The sequence below is a fragment of the Embiotoca jacksoni genome, unplaced genomic scaffold (assembly GCF_022577435.1).
Source record: "Embiotoca jacksoni isolate LCO1_2020_lvr unplaced genomic scaffold, fEmbJac1.0.p SCAF_70, whole genome shotgun sequence".
NCBI classification, from domain to species: domain Eukaryota; kingdom Metazoa; phylum Chordata; class Actinopteri; family Embiotocidae; genus Embiotoca; species Embiotoca jacksoni.
The window spans coordinates 377,501-397,500 of NW_027185426.1; the positions used below are offsets into that span (position 1 = coordinate 377,501).

General features: G+C 43.3%; 1 protein-coding gene across 1 annotated transcript in view; it reads right to left on the bottom strand.

Moving 5' to 3' along the window:
* Positions 1 to 12,153: 12,153 nt before the first annotated feature.
* Positions 12,154 to 20,000, bottom strand: part of tbc1d12a (TBC1 domain family, member 12a) — a 15,389-nt gene continuing 7,542 nt past the window's right edge. Inside the window, exons 3-13 of the mRNA XM_069177231.1 lie at positions 18,560 to 18,741; positions 18,292 to 18,374; positions 17,862 to 17,979; positions 17,672 to 17,778; positions 17,295 to 17,378; positions 17,110 to 17,204; positions 16,944 to 17,015; positions 16,582 to 16,710; positions 16,065 to 16,174; positions 15,401 to 15,659; positions 12,154 to 15,309 (exon numbers count right to left, since the gene is read on the bottom strand). Of these exons, the coding sequence (XP_069033332.1) occupies positions 15,238 to 15,309; positions 15,401 to 15,659; positions 16,065 to 16,174; positions 16,582 to 16,710; positions 16,944 to 17,015; positions 17,110 to 17,204; positions 17,295 to 17,378; positions 17,672 to 17,778; positions 17,862 to 17,979; positions 18,292 to 18,374; positions 18,560 to 18,741 (1,311 nt within the window). The 3' untranslated portion in view covers positions 12,154 to 15,237. The remainder of the gene's footprint in view (positions 15,310 to 15,400; positions 15,660 to 16,064; positions 16,175 to 16,581; positions 16,711 to 16,943; positions 17,016 to 17,109; positions 17,205 to 17,294; positions 17,379 to 17,671; positions 17,779 to 17,861; positions 17,980 to 18,291; positions 18,375 to 18,559; positions 18,742 to 20,000) is intronic.

A 20,000-nucleotide genomic window follows, 5' to 3' on the forward strand; every position in this document is an offset into this window, starting at 1 on the left:
TGACTGACGTCGTTATTCTTCCTTTTCTTTTCTCACATCTGTGGACAAATGTCATGTTTCCTACTTTGAAGTTTGACTTTACTTTTAACGACCGTCTGTTCACCACCAACCTTTAACCACAATTCACTTTAACTTCTTTTGCTTGTTTTTCTTGAAATTTGTTCTATTTTGTGCTAAATGTTTTATTTCTGTTTCCTTCAGGTACTCCTCCTCACCTCCTTCAACTGATTTGAAAAAGACAAAAAGCAAAACTTCATCTCTAAGTGTTTACTTTGAATAATTGATTTACTTCTGATTGACTTTTACTTTTATTCCCAAAAAATGTGACTTTCTGCCACGCGATGGAGAATCTGCACATGCAGATTGAGTCCAGAGGAGAGCTTACATAACCCAACGACCTCAGACCATGTGAGGGCCGGACAGAACGAGGCGTATTATGGGATGTTGCACCCGAACGAGGGCAGGGGGAGGTCAGCTGGACAGGAATTTCATCAGTGTGGATCCCATTTGGGCACTCAGGCGGCGGCCTTGAGGTTACAGGAGCGGGATTACAACTGGAGCGCCGCCAGCTCAGGTCCTCGCATCGCTAGCAAAACCCTCCACAACACACTTCTGCTCTTCAAAGAACCAAAGGGTTGTTGTTGTATTATTGTTACGCGTGCTATGGATGATCGCCTCTTTCTCCTTCGTGTAAAAAGTGAAAGAATTATCAGAAGATCAATGAAACCGAAGGTCGGAGCATCATTTACCCTTCGAAATAATGGAGTTATGACAGAATGGCTCAAATCCATGAAGCGGTAAAACTGTTCAAACTAGCCAGGAAGGAAAAACCTCTTTAAGATTTCTCTCTTTCGTTGTTATTCCTCAACAGTTAATCGCTTTTCCAAGAAAGACTGTGAAACCAGGAAGAAACCCACGATGACGTCGTCCATATTTCTTCGGTTCTGCCGTTTTAAAGTCTTTATTTTGGCATTTTGGTCGTTGCCATCTTTATTTTTTGGAGCCAGAAGTGACCATATTTGGACGAGCTAGGGAGGAGCGAGGGGTGGGGCCTTATGGAGAACCTTCGAACACTCGGCCCCGCCCACCTTTAATGGAAACCCAACTGCACCGCAGGCTTGTCAATCAAACCAGACACGCGTCCAAACATGCCTCTCCTGATATCTTTCAGAAAGACGCCACAACTACTTGTGGACGCTGCGTCCATTTGTCTCTTCAGTCTACATGTTGAATTTATTAGTTTGTTTAAGTCGAGCATCTGAAGCCTCATGTCGGCGTTTGAATTCATTTTTGAACAAAACGAGTGACTTTTGTCGCCCTTCACTTACAGAAGGATTAATTGCAGTGAGGAAAAGCTGTTTCAGTTGAGGCAGACTTTGAAAACTGTGGACCTTTAATGTCAACCTTTAACTCCAGCGGTTCGTGAGTCTCTGACATCTTTTAATCTGAAGTGTTTGCTTTGCAGAAAGGAGGAAAAAAAATGCTCCGATCTGTCACAATCTCAGACGCACAAGTAAAAGTAGTTTTTCCGGTCGAACCCTTGACTGAAGTTGATTCTTATCGTCTGTAGATTCTCGTTTATCTTCGACAAAAATAATCCGAATTTCAGAGAAGCTCTAAAAAGCGTCGGTAGACTTTTACGCCGTCCGTCTGTCGGACGGGTGTTTATCAGACCGGCCTGGTTTCTCGTGCACTTCGCAGCAGTTTTCTTGAACATTTCCCTGGTTGCAGATGGTCCCCCCCCCCCCCCGCCTCCCCCGCCTCCCCCGCCCCCGCCCACCCTCCCGGAGCCCACAGCTCACCCTGGGTGTGCCAGCGAGGAGTGGATGTGAATTGTGGGGAAACGCCGAGGCTGATTAGGCCATGTCCTGCTGCTGTCATTAGGACACAGTGGAGACACTCAGCTTAATGGGGGAGACACATCGTAGCTAATTGCCTCAATTTGGATGAAGCCCTGTGACAGCTCGCTGGTGAGGAAGGGCACACACAAGGTCAATTGTCCTGCGCCTGAATGCTAAACTCATTTCTGATGTGTTATGATTGACCGAGTAGACACTAATGAACAAGGAAGGGTCATTATTTCAGGGTTCAGGGAGTACAGAAACCGCGGCCGAGCACAAGGAGCACGTTTTCCGCCTCGGCGCACCGAGCTCGGCGGACGAAATCATATCATTTCAACTTTCGTCATTCCAACGTCAGCCGCTGTCATTTGGAAAATGACCTGCGATAAAGTGATTCCCAGGACTCTCTGTCTTCCTCTCTTGGGAATCATTCATAAATCGAACAGTGTAATCGAAAGTACAGGATGAATGGTGAACCGGGACCTTTTGAATACGGCCAGCCGAGGAAGAGATGCCAAGCGGTGACGGAGTAAGATTCAAAGACGCAAGTGCGAACATCATTAATGGACAAAGTACACGTTCATAATCAGATTGAAGAGAAATTAAAACAAGAGGAACGAGTGACCCGAAACGTCCTGAATAGAAAAGCAGACTGTGATCCCGAATGGGAGTTTGGCGTTAAAATACAAATGACGTAAATGTCTGCGTCATCACTTTACGTCAGTTCGATAAAGTTCATTTCCCTCCTTAAAATCAGTCAGAATTATATCCATGAATTGCCACGTTGGTACGACTTTAAACGAGTAATAATCTGGACGTCGTGAGACTTGGTTCAGATGTTCAAGGTTTGGAGATTGAAAATTTTACAAAACGAGAAGTCGGAAATCAGAAAGAAACAGAAAAAATGAAAAAGGCCGAAGAATTAAAGTGAAAAGACCGGAATATTTTTTGAAGTGGACGCTTGATGGTTGAGTGTTGGAGTTTCTAACGTAAGTCGACCCTCTGAGGAGCCCTGACGGAGTTTATCAGCAGCTTCAGGATGATAAGATGTTCAAAGATTAAAGTAATCTGGTCCGAGTCTGAAGGTGATTTCACACCTTTGTTTTGGACCTTCTAACTTTTTCAACTTTCATCTTTTCAGCTGATAAAAATGCTTCGGCCTCTCAGAACATCTGTTGTGGATCTCTGTCCAACCGACTGAGTAAAGGAAGTTAACGAGCCACGAGGAGAGAAAGAAACCAAAAGTCAACTGGAAAAAATGCATCAAACTGCAGAGACGTAGAACCAGTTTTCTGAGATAGATGTATGTAGGGATGGAGACATAATATTAATAATAATAACAATAATAATAAATAAATTATAGAATTAAATAATCTATTCAATCATTTTTCTCCTCTCCAAACCGACCGATGTAAAGTACAGAGAGTACGAAGATGACGACGACAGGATGAAGAGCTCTTCACTACTTTTGCAAAATTGCAAGTTTAAAGGAAACTTTCTTGATTGAATTCTTGATTGGATCAATCAGCGTTAGAAAAAAATTAATTGCTCAAAAATGTCAACAAACATTGATGAAGTTGACTTTTTTTTTTTTTCATCTGCAGTGGCTGGAAATTTATTGAATAGAGAAAAAACAAAGCAGCTTCTTGGAAATGAAGAGTTGGAGGTCTGAAGAAGAGGAAGAGGATGAGGAGGAAGAGGAGGAAGAGGAGTGGCGTTGGGGAGGCGTGTGGGAGCAGCGCGGGGTGCGTGCCTCCATCCAGACACACTGGAGACACTTCAACAAAGACAGGAGAGGAGACGACATGCAAACATGACACGCTAATGACACGCTAATGACCTCCATCACACAAACAGGGCGACCGGCTCTCACACACGTATGCAGCTAAACAGGAATCCTTCAGCTCGCATCAAATCACGTTTTCACCGAGACTCAACAGGTCTGAAAAACACTTTCAGCATTCATAGCTTCTGTCAAATGAATATTCACAAATATGAGTGTTCAAATGTTTGAGCTTTAAAAGTGTAAAACAAACGATGATATATAACGGTTTAAAAAAAATTATGAACAAAACTCTTGCAAATTAAACAAACTAATTTAAAAAAAAAAAAATCACAATTCACTAAATTATTAATTGGGCTATTATGCAATATTAATAATGATAATAGTGAGTTATTTTTTATCAGCAGTAACTTTAGTAATAAAAAGGTGTAACTGTTGGAGTTATTATAATAATCATATTCATTAATATTCTTATTATTATTATTGGTGTGGTTGTTATAACAATAATTCATGATATTATTGTGGTTGTTATGATAATAATAATACCAATAATTATTACTGTAAATACTTAAGACATGATAATGACCTAATATGTGTGTTGATATTTTTTATTGAAAAAGCACATTTTATTCAGAAATGTAATTAACAGATAAATTATTAAATCATCCAAAGTATTAAAGTATAATAAACAGTTGAGGCACAAACACAGTTTGTTTTAGAAACACTGGCATATGTTCAGCTGTATATATTTTCACAACTCTTAAGAACAGTTTTTTTATTTAAATTTTTATTAAATTTAACTATTTTAGGTCAGAGCATCTTTAAATATATACTTTTTCATAAAGATGAATTTCATTAATTGCTGACATGGTTGCACGTTTATTAAGAAAAGGTTATTATTTGTGCAGTATTTCAAAAATATCTTTGACTAAGATGTTGAACATAAAATTAGAATTTTCCACAATTTTTGCATTTTGCAGTCTACAAATAATTTATCTTGATCTTTATAATAAAAATTAACAAACAAGACAAAGGGTAATTAAATGTTATTAAATATTTGTTCAGCACTTTTAGAAACAAAATTTATAAAGTGTTTCACATTAAAATTATAACATTAAACAATCAAGACAACAAACACAAGAACTACACCGATTGATTTTAGGACACATTTCAGAGATGAATAATTATCATGAAAACATCACATTTCTGTTTCAAATAAAAGAATATTACAGTAATAATAAAATAAAGTTGCATAATTAAATCTACAATTTGGTGTCATTTTTCCTCATTCAGAAAAATCGAATTAATTTCCTCAACAACAAACATTCATTTTAAATATAAACAGCTACAAGTGACTCAGCTATGATGTTATTTATGCAGCCCCAAAAAATGAATCATTTTTAATAATAGAAAATTCCAGAAACAAAATGGAAAATCCAGACAAGCAAAGAATGAATCTCTTTTCCAGGAAAGAAGTGGTTTTATTATAATTACGACTTTTAAATAAAAACAAAAACAAAACATAACATTGTCAAATTTCATAATCTGGATGAAAAATAAACGAAATGAAGAGAAGAAGAATAACTTCAGAAAAGTAGAATAAAACGATGAAGAACAAAGAAGAGTGAACGGGCGAAGAAAAGAAAGTGTTTTGTTCCTCGCTGCCCTTTTCCACTCTGGAACACCACCGGTGGCACGTTCAACCGCTGAAGCTGCTAGCCAATCGCCTCTCCTCGTCTGCCCTGTCACCCTGCATCATTGGGGTCAAAGGGCACCGTGCCTCCCAATTAATGAACCAGTGAGCGCCTCGTCCCCCCCCCCCACCCCCCTCCACTCCCCAAACTCCCACAATTCAGCGGGAGACAGACACGAAGCAGGAGAAAGAGGAAACCTCGGCGGCGCTTTTGACCTGAGGAGCACCTGCACCGGCTGGCGTCCACCTCGTCCACCTCGTCCACCTCGTCCGTCCGTCCGTCCGTCCGTCCGTCCGGCGGCGCGTCGCCGAGACGATTCGTTTCCATTTTCCAAATCTTGATGAGTTTTGTTACACAAATAAGGCGGCTGCACATTGCGAGTTCCCCTTTTTTTTCCCCTGGCGGTAACTGTTCACCCTTGTAATCAGATCATGCCTGCTGAAGGGTCAGGAACAAAGACATGCAAATTCTAATTAAATGTGCAGCGTTGGGACAGGCCCGTTTGATCGCTGAGCCCTTTCATGCCCCCTAATCGCTCCTGACAGCCCCTTCCAACAGATTCTGTGACAAACTTCTCGATTCAACTGAGGGGGATTTTTGAACTTTGCTTGCTCCTGCAGCCTTGGCTCCGGGTCTGTCAAACAATCCAAATCAATGACCCAATTGACCAGTGGTCCCCTTGTTGATAACCTCAATGAGCTCTATGTTGCCATTCATTGTGTCAGAGGGCGAAATGCCGATAGCATTTTATGGTAATTAAACATTCGTTTGGTGCCTAGCTTTGAATACAAACACTGGAGGAGGGGGTCCGGAAAGCACGGGGCAGCGCTGGAGGGGGGGGGGGGGGGGGGGGGGATGCAGGTGCAGGGAAAGGACGAAGACACGGAGGGGCGGAGTGGAGGGGGTGGGGGGCGGGGGCACCGAGAGATGGGTACAACCACGGGACTTTTTCCCACCAACATGGCCCGGCGCCACCGGCACACTCATTAGGTCATTGCAATAAGGGAAGAGGGCATTTTTTTGTTTTATTAAAAATCTCATTAATCCCCCAACAAAAGGCACGTACTGACCCCGTTGGTGCCCCTGTTATCTGAATATGCCTTTATATAATGGGGCGTCTAATTGCAACTCGGCGCCGAGCGGCTTTCCCTCCGTCCGACCTGCCGGTATTCGCTGTGTGAGGAGTGAAAGCGGAGCTAAAGAGATTCGGGCTCTGGGGGCGGCCGGATGGGAAACCGGCTCGCTCGTGAGTTCAGGCCGCCGCCGGAGGCCCGAGTCTCCTCCACAGGTGGGACACTCGGAGAGACGAGTCCCGCTGGCTTTTAAACCTCCAGAGATGTTTTAGTAACATCCGCTTTCTGTCTCGTCTGTAAACGCGCAAATAAAACAGATTCTCCAACAGGCTGTTTGAGGAACGTTTTAGGGATCGTTTTCTACAAGCTCAGGTAATTCGCCCTAAAGTTTGATTGACAGGTCTTACAGTTATTCTCGCTGCTCCGTCAGCTGTATTTAGGAACCGTGGTGTTAAAAGAATGAAGATGATGGTGTAATGTTTTCTGTCGTGGTCCCGCTGAGGCTGATGGGACCAACGTCCCGGATGAAGTGAAATATGGAGCCGATGGTTTGCACCGATCACCAACGTCAAATGATCCTGAAGGGAACGTGAATGTCCTCGGCTTTCAAAGATCATCCGTCCAATAGTTGTCGAGAGATTTTACTGAAAACCTCAACTGTCTGGTTGCGCTGCGGGGAAATCTCACTTGGGTTCATCCTCTGGGCACCGCGAACGTCTCCGAGGATCCTCCGATGTGGTGGACGGGCCGAGAAGAGAAGCCGCCATCAGGACTAAACAAGCGTTACGAGATCCAATCAGGGTTCAGAGATTTCCGAGAACCAAACGGAGCCCAGGGTTCTCCGGTTCTGGATATTATTCAGCAGGTGTCATGAAAACACAACAAACAAGTTCACGTCAATCATTTTTTATTGTCAGAACAAGTCTTCGCCAGATGTTCGTATTTTTCTTGATAATGCAGCGACACGACTTCACGTTCGTTGAAGTTTATCAAATCAATCAAGTGTCGTCGCTTGAAAGAAAAACAACCTGAATTCAAGCTGCTCCTTTTTTAATGATTCAAGTTTTACTTGTTTTAAGTAAAAAACTTCCACTTCGTCCTTCTTAGATTTTGTTTTGTGCTTTTTTTTCTTTTTTTTTTTAACAAAAAAAGTGAAACTAAACATCGATGCAGAAAACTTTTCGGAGAAGAAAATATGACTATTAATGAATACGTTTCTTCAGTTTTCCACGATGAACGACACGAATGAAGTGAAAGCGTCTCGTTGTCGACGTGCTGTTTAACCTTTAACGTGCTTCCTGACGGCCGTGCGTCACTCCCACTGAAAACCTGTCAATCACAGAGCAGCAGGATTTTCAATTAATCCTCAGCGTGTTTGTACTGCAGCACGGCGACATGTATGACTCTGGGAAAACAGGGAAGCCGGCGCACACATGAATGAGCCTCAGTCAGAGCGTCACTCATGCAAAACCCACCTTTTGATAATAGGAGCTGCCGTGAAGCGGCGTGTTGGACGGGTTATCTTCCTGCTGCTGTTGCAGCGGCAGCGAGAGGAAAGAGATGAAGAGCAACAGGTGAACAGGAAGTGGAAGAGTGTTTGTGTTGTTAAATAACAGATGAGACCGATATCAAAAACAGGAAATCCTTCATCGGGTGTTTTAAAAATTCAAATCTGATGTTTGGGTTTGTTTCATCACCGTCAGCTGGAGGACGAGAAATGATCATGTTAGCGTCAAAAGTCCTTCAACAACCTACCTGGCAGCTTTAGATTAAAATATGACCAAATGTTGAAGATGTTCAACCTGTTTGGAGGTTTTAAGATGCTTTAGGAGCTCGTTGTGACCGGAGATAACTTCACTCAGTTGATTTGATATCTTCAAACCTCATAAGATGATTTTTGAAGGAATCATTCAGTTATAAATTCATAAATTGAACCAGATTGAAGCGTTCACAGCGTTTGGCCTTCAGAGGAGCCCGTTGCAGAGGTTAACGTGGAGCAAAACCAAACAGCCTGTGGTGACGGAGTGATAAGAGGAGGAGGAGGAGGAGGGGGAGGAAGAGGAGGAGGGGGGGGGGGGGCGAGATGAAAGAGTTCAGGAGGAGAGATGAGTGATTCAGTCATCCAGAGCTACCAGACATCCCAGAGGACAGGAAACACTGTGTTGACCATAGTCTGCACCTCCTCCACCTCCTCCTGCTCCTCCTGCTCCTCCACCTCCTGCTCCTCCCCCTCCTCACGCGTCTTCCTTTCCACCTCCTCCACCTCCTCTTTCTTTCCTTGTCTTCCTGAATTCCTTTGAGCCTTCCTCTCATCAGGTTTGTTGTTTTCAGGGTTTTAATTTCAGATGTCGCTGAACTCTGTTTGTGTTTGTAACTTCTTAGCTTTAAAATAAGATCTTTAAAATAAGATCTTTAAAATACCATCTTTAAAATAAGATCTTTAAAATAAGATCTTTAAAACAAGATCTTTAAAATACCATCTTTAAAATAAGATCTTTAAAATAAGATCTTTAAAATAAGAACTTTAAAGTAAGATCTTTAAAATAAGATCTTTAAAACAAGATCTTTAAAACAAGATCTTTAAAATACCATCTTTAAAATAAGATCTTTAAAATAAGATCTTTAAAATACCATCTTTAAAATAAGAACTTTAAAGTAAGATCTTTAAAATAAGAACTTTAAAATAAGAGCTTTAAAATAAGATCTTTAAAATAAGATCTTTAAAATAAGATCTTTAAAATAAGAACTTTAAAGTAAGATCTTTAAAATAAGATCTTTAAAACAAGATCTTTAAAACAAGATCTTTAAAATACCATCTTTAAAATAAGATCTTTAAAATAAGATCTTTAAAATACCATCTTTAAAATAAGAACTTTAAAGTAAGATCTTTAAAATAAGAACTTTAAAATAAGATCTTTAAAATACCATCTTTAAAATACCATCTTTAAAATAAGCTCTTTAAAATAAGATCTTTAAAACAACCTCTTTAAAATAAGATCTTTAAAATAAGATCTTTAAAACAACATCTTTAAAATAAGATCTTTAAAATAAGATCTTTAAAATAAGCTCTTTAAAATAAGCTCTTTAAAAAAAACCCTGTGACGGTCCAGTGACGTGTTGAAGGAGGCCTGGAGCTCTTTTCATTCCCTCTCTGAACCCTGAACGTGGATGTTCCGGTGAACCGGCAGCAGCTCGTTGAGTCCGGCGGCGGCTGCAGGTGACCGGAGACGTCTCCGGTCTTCTTATCGTGTTGCGTTTCCATCCAAGATGGTCGACAGGGAACTGACGCCCCGGTCTGTCTTCGCCCTGACTTTGCTTTCTTAATAAAAGCAGAAGATTGTAGGTTATGTACGTAACCTGAGTTCTGTGAGTGCAGGAGAACCTTCAGGGGCTCTGAAAGCTGTCGCTACCCGCTTCATAGGAGAATTTAATGGACCGTAACTCTGTAATTACCAGCTGTGGCCACAGAGGCCGCTGTTGCCTCTACGAATGTTACTTCATATCGCTTCAAACTTTACTGCAATAATAGAGACTTCCAGATACTTCAGAGCAAAGACCAAGTTTCTGTCTTGCAGGTTTTGGATGTGAAAGACTGCTAACTTTTAAAAAGACTTCATTTCAAGAAATTAACATCATTTTATTTAGTTTTGTGTTTGAAATGATTCAACGCGTTCGCCAACTGAACTCAATCAAACTAACTTGCAGTTTGCAGAGAAATCAGTGACTTTATTCCACACTTACTATTTCAGCTTCTTCAGAGCTATAAAGGAAAACCGTTACAGATTTCATTGATCTATTTATACATTTATTTCTTCTTCCGTTCTTACAAAATGATTGATCAGATATTTTCTTCTTTTTTTTTTCCTTTTTTTGCAGATATATTCTGTATTGCTGCTGATGGTTTTTGTTCTGCTCTTTAAACCCTCATCCCTTCCCCTCCCCTCCCCTGCCCTGACCTCGGCCTCCCTGCCTCCCGCTGTGGTATCCCAGAGGCCCCCCCCCCCCCCCAACAGGAAAGCCCCCAGACTGCTGCCAAATACCTCCACAGATTGATTCTTCCCCTTCGCTGTGATGCTGCGAGAGGCCCTCGCAGCTTCGCCCCGCTTCCACCGCAGGCCTCGGAAATACCTGAGATCCCCGAGCGCCGCTTATCTGCACCGAGTTCATCCTCACCCCGTTCAAATCAGACCGACACAAACCAGGAGGTTGGAAAGGTAACAAAAAGTCTGAATTTGAAGTTATTCTGACTGGTTTTTCCAGCTTAGATCAAAAAGTTACCAAGAAAATCTATTTTATAAATATTTCTACAAACACTAAATGTGCACTTTTCTATAATTTGTTCTTTTCTTAAAAAGTTCAAACTCATACTGGGTTGTCTGTGCAGTAGAGTATCTGCTCCCGTGCTGCACAACAACATCCAAAAAACCTCATTTTAACCCCAATCATAGAGGTAAGCCAGTTCAATTATATAAAAGATAAATTCATAATTCTTTTTTCCATCCAGTCACAAATTAAATTAACTGAGGCAGCAAAGTGAGGAGAATAAAACTGGTGCTGAGGCGCCATCTAGTGGTCAGAACTGAACCGTGACACGGTGTTGTACAAACACATGACGCTGTTCAAAGGAGGAGGATAAATGTAAGTTATATTTCCATCTTATTTAAACATACTTTTTTATCATATTTCGGACGACATGCTATAGTGTGACTTTTTTTTAATCATATTTTAGACGACATTAAGGAAGTATGACTTGTTTGTACTATTTCTGATGACATGCTATAGTGTGACTTCCATTCATGTTATTGAAGCCAGCCGTGCAGTTGTCAGCGTTGTCGTCTCACAGTCTAAAGGTCCTGGGTTCGATACCCGCCCGGGACTTTCTAAGTGGAATTTGCATGTTCCTGCATAAGTAATAAGTTAAAGTAAATCTTTGGACGACTAAGTTACGCATGTTATCATGTAGTCCATAATGTAAAACAAACATCATGCATGTAGTCATAAATGTGACAGTCACACTGCAAGCAAGAACATGCAATCCTCCACACTAAGTTCCAATCCCCTGATTGAACCCAGAACCTCCTGATAGTTGGATGACAACGCTGGCTTGGAACTGAACCAATGTGCTGCTCTTATTGCATTCTTGTCTGACTTTTATAATTTATATGACTTTTAAACACTTTATGGAAGGAAGGATGGTGGTGCAGTGGTTAGTGATGCTGCCTCCCAGTCAGAAGGTTCCAGGTTTGATTCTTGTCCTTGACGTGGCTTTTCATCTCAGATGTTAATGTCATCCTTTCCAGAGCGAGTCTCGAACCTGGAACCTTCTGACTGGAAGGCAACAGTGCCAACCACTGCACTATAACATGTTTAAAAGTATTATAAGTCAGACAAACGTGCAATAAAATGGTGTTGTTATCTTACAATCAGGAGCTTCTGGGTTCAAAGCAACTTTACTTTTAGGTTATTACTTATGCAGGAACATGGAAACTCTACATAGAAGGTCCCAGATGGGGATCGAACCCAGGACCTTTAGACTGTGAGACGACAACGCTGACCACTGCACTATTGAGCTGGTGGCCATAAAATGAACGGAAGTCATACTTAAAGCATGCCGTCAGAAATATCGTAAAAAAGCCAGACTATAGTTTTTCCATACAGGACATGAAATACATCTTTAAATCTCACTTCTGTGGCGCTGCGTTTCAAACCCTCCTGAAAAGACCTTTAAGTGCACCTCGGAGGATAAATTCACAGGACGCCACTCGGTTTGCTGAGATATTTATTTACACATTTAACTAGTTGCCATTATATGAAAAGAAAGAACATTTTTACAGTTTATTTACAGCACCTGTAAGGCATTATGAAAAAAACTGTACATTGAAATCTGACAAGGAAACGAAAATAAAACACACAGAAGCTTAAATGAATTCACAATGAAAGTATAAAATTCAGCGTAGTTATGATAAAAACTTGTTGGGGAGGAAACGTTCGAAGCTCGTCCTCCCTCCGAGGATTCGTCAGGAGCGACGAGGGGAAACGACCTGCAAAGGATTCTGGGTACTGAACGGCCCAAACCGAGAGTGTATTGCACTTAAAGTGTCCACACAGAGGAGTGTCAGAGACGGGAGCACGTCTGAGAAGAAAACCAATGAATTTCTTTAAATATTTAATTCATAATTTACTTTCTGTATTTAATGTATAATGTGACAGTTTCTCGTTATTTCTGTGACACTTTCAGAATTTTAATCTCGCAGCAGAAGCAGTTTCACACGAAGAAACGCATCTAATCTACAAATGATCCGTGTCGGGAAAACGGGCAATTTTTAAGCTGGACTTTGGTCCAAAACAGACGATTCAAGTCGCTTTTTAAAAATACGACAGAAGATGTTCTCGACGTTTTCAGAGTCGATTTTAAATCATCGTGTTGAACGAGCAGCGTTTTCATACAAACATCCAGACAGGAACATAAAATGAAATAAAAACATTAAATGGAGGAGAAAGCTGCTCGTTAAAGGGAAAACTGTTCTCACCTTCAGGAGTTAATTAAGAAGCCTTCATTAGTCTGAACTGCTGTGATTCATTATTATTAAGAGACGAGTCTGCAGCTGTTCTCAAAGTCTTCATTTAGTTATCAAGTTTCAAAATTAGTGCCGACAAATACAAATCATCACTTTTCAAAAGTCAGTGAAAATAAAGGAAACAATAAGTGCTGTTTGTGACCGATTTTGTGTTTTCAAAAAGAAAAATTAAATTTTTACTGTCAAGTGTTTCTTCAACACTAAAGTTTTATTTTGAAATCCAAAAACAGCACTTCCTCAGTTCAGCTCCTAAAACAGCTGAGAAAAGTTAAATTAGTGTAACAGATGATTTTCAGGAGTTTTTCTTTGAACACAAAAAAAAGCACACAAAAAAAAAAGCACAGAAACGTGGAAACGTGCACGCTGACTTCTGATTGGCTGATGTGCAAAACAACTTATTAATGGAGCGATTCAACAGAAAAAACTCACTGGAAAAGAAGAAGAAGTCTGGAGGGCAATTTATAGTGACATAAGCTCCGCCCACTGGTGAACGCTCGCTGCTCTCAGTGTCGTTTTTACTTTAAATTAGTTTGTAATTGAAGACTAAAGAAGTTGTAGTGATAAGAAACAGGAAAAAAAACAACAACAATAATGTGCGTTTGTTTATTATAATTGTGATTGCCTCTCCTCTAAACCTCTCCTGCCTCCTCATCTTCATCACCTTCATCATCTCCAGTGAGTTTCCTGCTTCAACAACCAACAGAAGCTGCGTTCGCCCTCAGTAGTGTGTGTGTGTGTGTGTGTGTGTGTGTGTGTGTGTGTGTGTGTGTGTGTGTGTGTGTGTGTGTGTATCAGAGGAGTGTAAAGGAAAGTAAAGCCCTGGAAGGCGACGACCTGTCGGCTTAAAATCCAGATTAAAGAGTTTCACGATCACGTCTGTCAGGGAGACGATGAATCGATGAATTGATGAATTCCTGCAGCTGGACAACAAATCCTCACTTTAATCTGAATTTTAATTATTTCATTATTATTAATTGATCTGAATTACTGTTGATCTCCAAAAACAATTAATCTGCAACTATTCTGATGATCAGTTCATCGATTTTAAGCAAAAATGCTGAAATTATTCAGTTTTTAAGTTTTGAATTTTTTTTCTATTTAAGTGTTTAATGTCAGAATATTCAACTTTTATTTGGTTTTACTCTGATGAAGCAGGACTTTGTTTTAATGGTTGAGTCAGTAAAATGTCAGAAAAAGTCGACCGACATCTAAGCTTTGAAGAAAAATCCTGAATGTTTGTTTTCTGCTTTCAAAGTGATTTAAAATAGTTGCTGATTAATTTTGCTGTTGATCAACTCGTCACAGAAACGCTTTCAGAATGATTTTCTGGAGGATTTGTTGAAATCAAAGTGATGATGACGCGTTTACGGTCGTTACTAGAAAGGTTTACATCCGCTGCTGAAGCTATAAAATAATCTGAAGACTAAAAACAGCCTGAAACTACCAGAAGCTGAGGAGCCAAGGCGCTTTTTATTATTACGTCTTATTCTGCTTGTTGCTTAAAAGTTTCTTCTTCACGCTGAAGACGAGTCGCTGGTTCAGTTCGACTTTACCGAGTGTAAAGTGCTCTGAGAGGAAATCTGGAAACGCTGATTCAAAGATTATTGGATTTCATCATTTCTGGATCATTATAACATAATTAAATGTTGAATTATTGAACACGAGATGTGAATCATTTCATTCCTTTGTAACGGTTAGAGGAAGTTCTGCGTTTTGTTTTGTAGGATTAGTCTCCAGCCAAACTTCCCTCGGTGATTCCTTTTTGTTTAAGGTTTACAGTCGGAGCTCCGTCCGGCACGTCGGCGTCGTCATGGCGATCCGGAGCTTCAAACTGAACTAAAGCAGCAAAATGAGGAATATTTGTGGAATGAAAAACCCACGAGGACCCACGCGGATCAATAACTCAACCACGAAGCCTTTTAGAAAATTAGTTAGCACCAACAGTTCGAGTCTTTCAGAGTCGCTCGAGTCCGTTTTTTGTTTGCCAGCTTTACGAAGCCGGTAAAAAAACAAAACAAACAAAAACACAATCTGTCTGTGAAATACTGACAAAGGCTGCTGAAGATTCACCAACCGCTCGGGCTCCTCCGGGACCGACGGGCCGCTCGGCTCGTCTCCACCTGAAGCTCCGCAGCGAGGTTAGCTTCGGCGCTACGTAGCTTCGAGCTCCCGCGGCCGGCGTCGGGCGCTTCGACCTTCGACCTTCGACCTTCGACCTTCGGGTTAGTTTCGAGGAACGTGTGGCGTCAGCGTCGGGGTTAGCGAGTGTTAGCTTCTCAGAGCCGGGCTGGCGTTTTTGTCCGTCTCCTTGTTTCCGTCCTTCATCAACGCAGAAAACACCTGCGAGGAAAATCAGAGGAGGAACGTTGACGACACGATAACACGAAACGAAAACAAAAAAAGATTTAAAGACGAGCCCGCGACCTCTGACCTGAGCCCAGCGGCGGTTCCTGCTGATCATGTGCGTGTTGGCCATGGCGTTGAAGAGCGTGTGAGACGGCAGGTCGTCCGGCAGGCGCGTGAGGAACTGAGCGATGTGGATGAAGTCCATCTGCAGCAGGACGTCCTCGAACAGACGCAGGATGCCGAGACCCGTCCGGAAGAGAGACTCCTCGCCGTCCCGGCAAAAGACGTCCCACACGCGGCACGCCACGTCCAGGGGGAGGGACTTACTGTACAGGGTGAAGATCCTGGAGGGACGCGGGTTTTAATTGGAGTAGAAAATGTTAGAATAAAAAAAACAGCCAAAAAAAGCTAAATTCTTAATTTTGTAACCAAAACTAACAAAACTGTAAAAGAAAGCTTATTATTTATAATAACTTGTAATTTTGATCTCCATTTAAATATCGTTTACTCACAAACTGGGTTTTTTTGATTGCAGTGCGAGAAATTTACTCTCAAAACTTAGTTTTTTTACTTGCATGAGAAATAACAAGTCTCCTGTCCTACACGGTAAAATGACCGTTTTTTTAAATGGACTCTGGTGGCTGTGAGGTTTGAAATGTGACTCCTGTCAGATTTCTGCATGTGCGGATCTAAAGTGTAATAAATGTACGCGGTCATCATCGTTTACTGATCGTCTTTGAAGCGCTCACCAGTCGATCAGGTAGAGGTCAGGGGTCAAACTGTTGGTCTGGAAGTGGCTGAAGAGACGAGGCAGGTTCTCCTCGAAGAAAATCTCAAAGGCGGCGAAATACTTCAACATCTGACATAAAAACACAGGAGGAGGTCAGGCTGAGCTCTGAAACATCAGAGAGCTCGTAATAATTCATAATAATTAATCAAAGCAATACAATTCATAAAAAAACGTGTGCTCTTATTTTGAAGTCGACAGAATTTGCGTGCTTTTATTTTGAAAGACAGGTATTCCCCCGACACAGTGAGGTGCCGGAGCTGTTTTCTCCCAGTTATCGTTACATAAGCCGAGTCGTTTCATTTGTAAACAGAATCAGGATCAGATTTTATGGAGGTTTTTTTTAGTTCTTTAAAAAAAGAAAGAAGACGAGCGGCTTAAACACGACCGGGTCACGAAATGAGTGACCTTGAGGTTGCTGCTTTAGAGCCTTTCTTAAAACCCGCTGAGCATCATGGGTAGTGAGTCCGTGTGCTCACCAGCTCGTGGTCGACTCTGAAGAAGGCCATCTGACAGGGTTTGTTGAGCAGGTTGGCGAAGGTGATGAAGGCCTCGGCCTCCTCCAGGTTGAGGATGAGCACGGCGGCGATGAAGGACATCCCCTGAACCTGCAGCACCACGAACACGGAGGACGCGTCACAACAGGATTTGATTGACAGGCCTGTGGTGCAGTCAGGTTACAGCTATCGGCAAGCGGGACTTAGTATGCTTAACTGCTGCACCCCCCCCCCCCCCCAGTTCGTCCAAATATGGTCACTTCCTGCTCCAAACCGCTCCGAGCTGATTTTCATCTGAATTTTAGTCTGCGATCATTTTGTCAGTCAATAAAAATCTCACTCACGTAGCCGATGTCGGGTCGGTAGCAGGTGTACGCTCCCAGGACGCTGTGGAGGAGGTCGTGGTAGGGACCGCCCTGCAGAGAGAGAGGACACGGTGATATGAGAGGGGTGGGGGACTGGACCGTCAGATCTCCATGACGACCACCTGTCCGTCACAGGCGCGTCTACCTTCTGGAAGATGAAGAGCGAGGGGAAGGTTCTGGAGATGTCCAGCTTGATGAGGTCCAGGCTGGACTCCCTGTCGGCCAGAGACGCTCCTCCGTCTGAAACACACAGGTGGAGGTTTGAGTTTCAGAAAGCAGGCGAGGTTTAAACAAATCACGATCGTCACGGCGACCGCGGCCGAGTCGTACCGCTCTCGCCGTCGTTCACCGAACTCGTCTCGCTGTAACTCCTCCACTTCTCTTTGGCTCTGGACAGGAAGATCTCGTAGAGCTCTGCGGGAACACAAACGCACATCGACGGCGTCAGCAAGCCCCCAAAAAATATTACGTATGTTAGTGTTTTTTTCACGAGTGGGCGTGGCCAAGCAGCTCGCTAGCTGTTCTTTAAAGATCAAAGGATGCTCAAAACATCACGAAACTTTGCACATGCACCAGGCATGTTAAACCTCACGGCCGCGTCCACCCCCCGACCCGCTGGCTCCTCCCCCGACAGGTGCAGGTGGGAGGGCCCCCCCCCCAATACGACCGTGTGCAGTTTGAAGGAACAGGCTCCGGTTGCGGTGTACCTGGTGTGATGTTGAGCTCGTTGCCGATGGCGAGGCTCCACACTCGTCCTCTGACGCTGGGAGGAAGTCCCTGCCACCACAGGTCCCTGACCCGCCGCGTCCCCTTCCTGAACACACACACACACACAGTGAGCTGAGTGGACCCACCACACACACACACACACACACACACACACACACACACACGTACATGGTGTCCCAGTGTGGCAGGATCTCGTTGTTCCAGATCACCATGGCGTTGGAGATGCTGTCCTCCTGTCTGTGTCTCTCCTTCATCTGACGCTTCTTCTTCTGGGCTTCTTTCAGCTCTGAGACGGAGACGGAGACGGAGACACAGTTTGACTTATATTTAGTTTGTTTTGATTCCTGCTGTACGGGTCAATTCAAAGCAGAACATATCCGTTTTTTTAAATAACAAGTGAGGTAAAGTGTGTGTGTGTGTGTGTGTGTGTGTGTGTGTGTGTGAGTGTGTGTGTGTGTGTGTGTGTGTGTGTGTGTGAGTGTGTGTGTGTGTGTGTGTGTGTGTGTGTGTGAGTGTGTGTGAGTGTGTGTGTGTGTGTGTGTGTGAGTGTGTGTGTGTGTGTGTGTGTGTGTGTGTGTGTGTGTGTGTGTGTGTGTACCTCTCCTCTTGGCTCCGGCCACCATCTCCTCGTACTCCAGTTTGTGTCTCTGAGTCTCCTCCATGGACTTGGCGGGCAGGTTCCTGAAGGACAGACTGGGATCAGGAAGTGTTTCTGTGACTGCCGAGTGTTTTAGATGCTGAACTGACACAAATATTGAAGTTCGACCGGGCTGCAGCGAGCGATTAAACGCCCACCAAGAAAAAGCAGAAAAGATTCTGCATGAAACAGTTTATTGTTTGATCTCTTCCAGCTCGGTGAGACTCACGCCGGCCGGTCCTCCAGGATCAGAGCGGTGGTGGACAGAGGCTCGAACTCCAGGTTCTTCCTCCTCCCTGCAGCCGGGGGGCGCTGATGATCTGGGGACGCGTCGGGGTCGTTCACCTGCTGCTCCTCCTGCTCCTCCTGCTCCTGCTGCTCCTCCTGCTCCTGCTGCTCCTCCTGCAGACACTGAGCAAAGAAAAGGAGCCGTTACGGGGCGATCGGAGGATCCCGAGGTTCCGGGAGAGAAACTCATAAACACTGCAGGAGGATTTAATAAAGCGCTGCTCAAAGGTGGACGAGGAAGTTTCATTTTTTTATGTTTTACATTTTATATTATACATCTCAAAATGATTACAGCTACACAACAGGCCTACACACCCACACACACACAAACACACAAACAGAGCGATTGTTCATGAGCTTCAGCACAGAGGGAGTGTGTGTGTTTGTGTGTGTGTGTACATATCGCCTGATGAATGTCAATGTTTGTGTCCACGTGTGAGCTTGTATATGTGCAGTGTGTGTGTGTGTGTGTGTGTGTGTGTGTGTGTGCGTGTGTGTGTGTGTTCAGCCTGCACAATAAGCAGCTCATTCACAGGAGCAGGACAGCTGTGGGTCAACGAGACAACACCGTCTTTTATGAGGGGGACTTCTGAGCGCCGCCAGCAGGGGGCGACAGAGCTCCCTCCGACTCAGGATGGATGTGATGAAACCAAATCCACCAGCAGTAACGTGCAGCTTTAACAGCCTCAAATCTCCTGGTTTAACTCGTGAACAGCAGCTGGCTGCAGATCCAACGAGTTTTACCGGCAGTCAGCAGTTCATCTCCAAGATGCTCGATGAGATCGATGAAGAAAAAACAACATCAAACTGTCGCCTCCGAGTTGGAAGCTCAGTTTGTCTAAAATATAAAAACTGCAGCAGAAAGAGTTCCTGAAACTGGAACGACCAAAAAAGGTCTTTTAGTTTCTAGTAAAAAAAACTAAACAAAAAAAGAATCAGGTGGTGACGGGACTGCAGGATCTTCATCAGTTCTGACTGTGACCTCATCAGAGGAGGAGGAGGAGGAGGGAGAGGGGGGACAGGGGGAGAGATCAGGTTTGAATGGACTGATGAGAAGCTGCACAAACTGCAGTCAAAAGGGAAAAGTTGATGTGAAGTCAGCCCTCCTCCTCCTCCTCCCCCCCCCTTTCTCCTCCTCTTCCTCATCCTCCTCCTCCTCAGCAGTTTTTGTGTCTGACGTGTCAACTGGCTGAAGCCAAACCACATCTGGCCGTCTCCTCTTCTGATGAATCATCCGACTTGAGGCTGCCGTCATGTGAGCGGACGGAGCTAAACGTCCGCGCTGGGAGGAGGTCGGAGGTCGGAGGTCACCCAGAGCCCCGGAGTAGGAGGCGCTACCGCTCCCGGTAACGTAAACACAGATGACCGTTTTTCACCGGCCG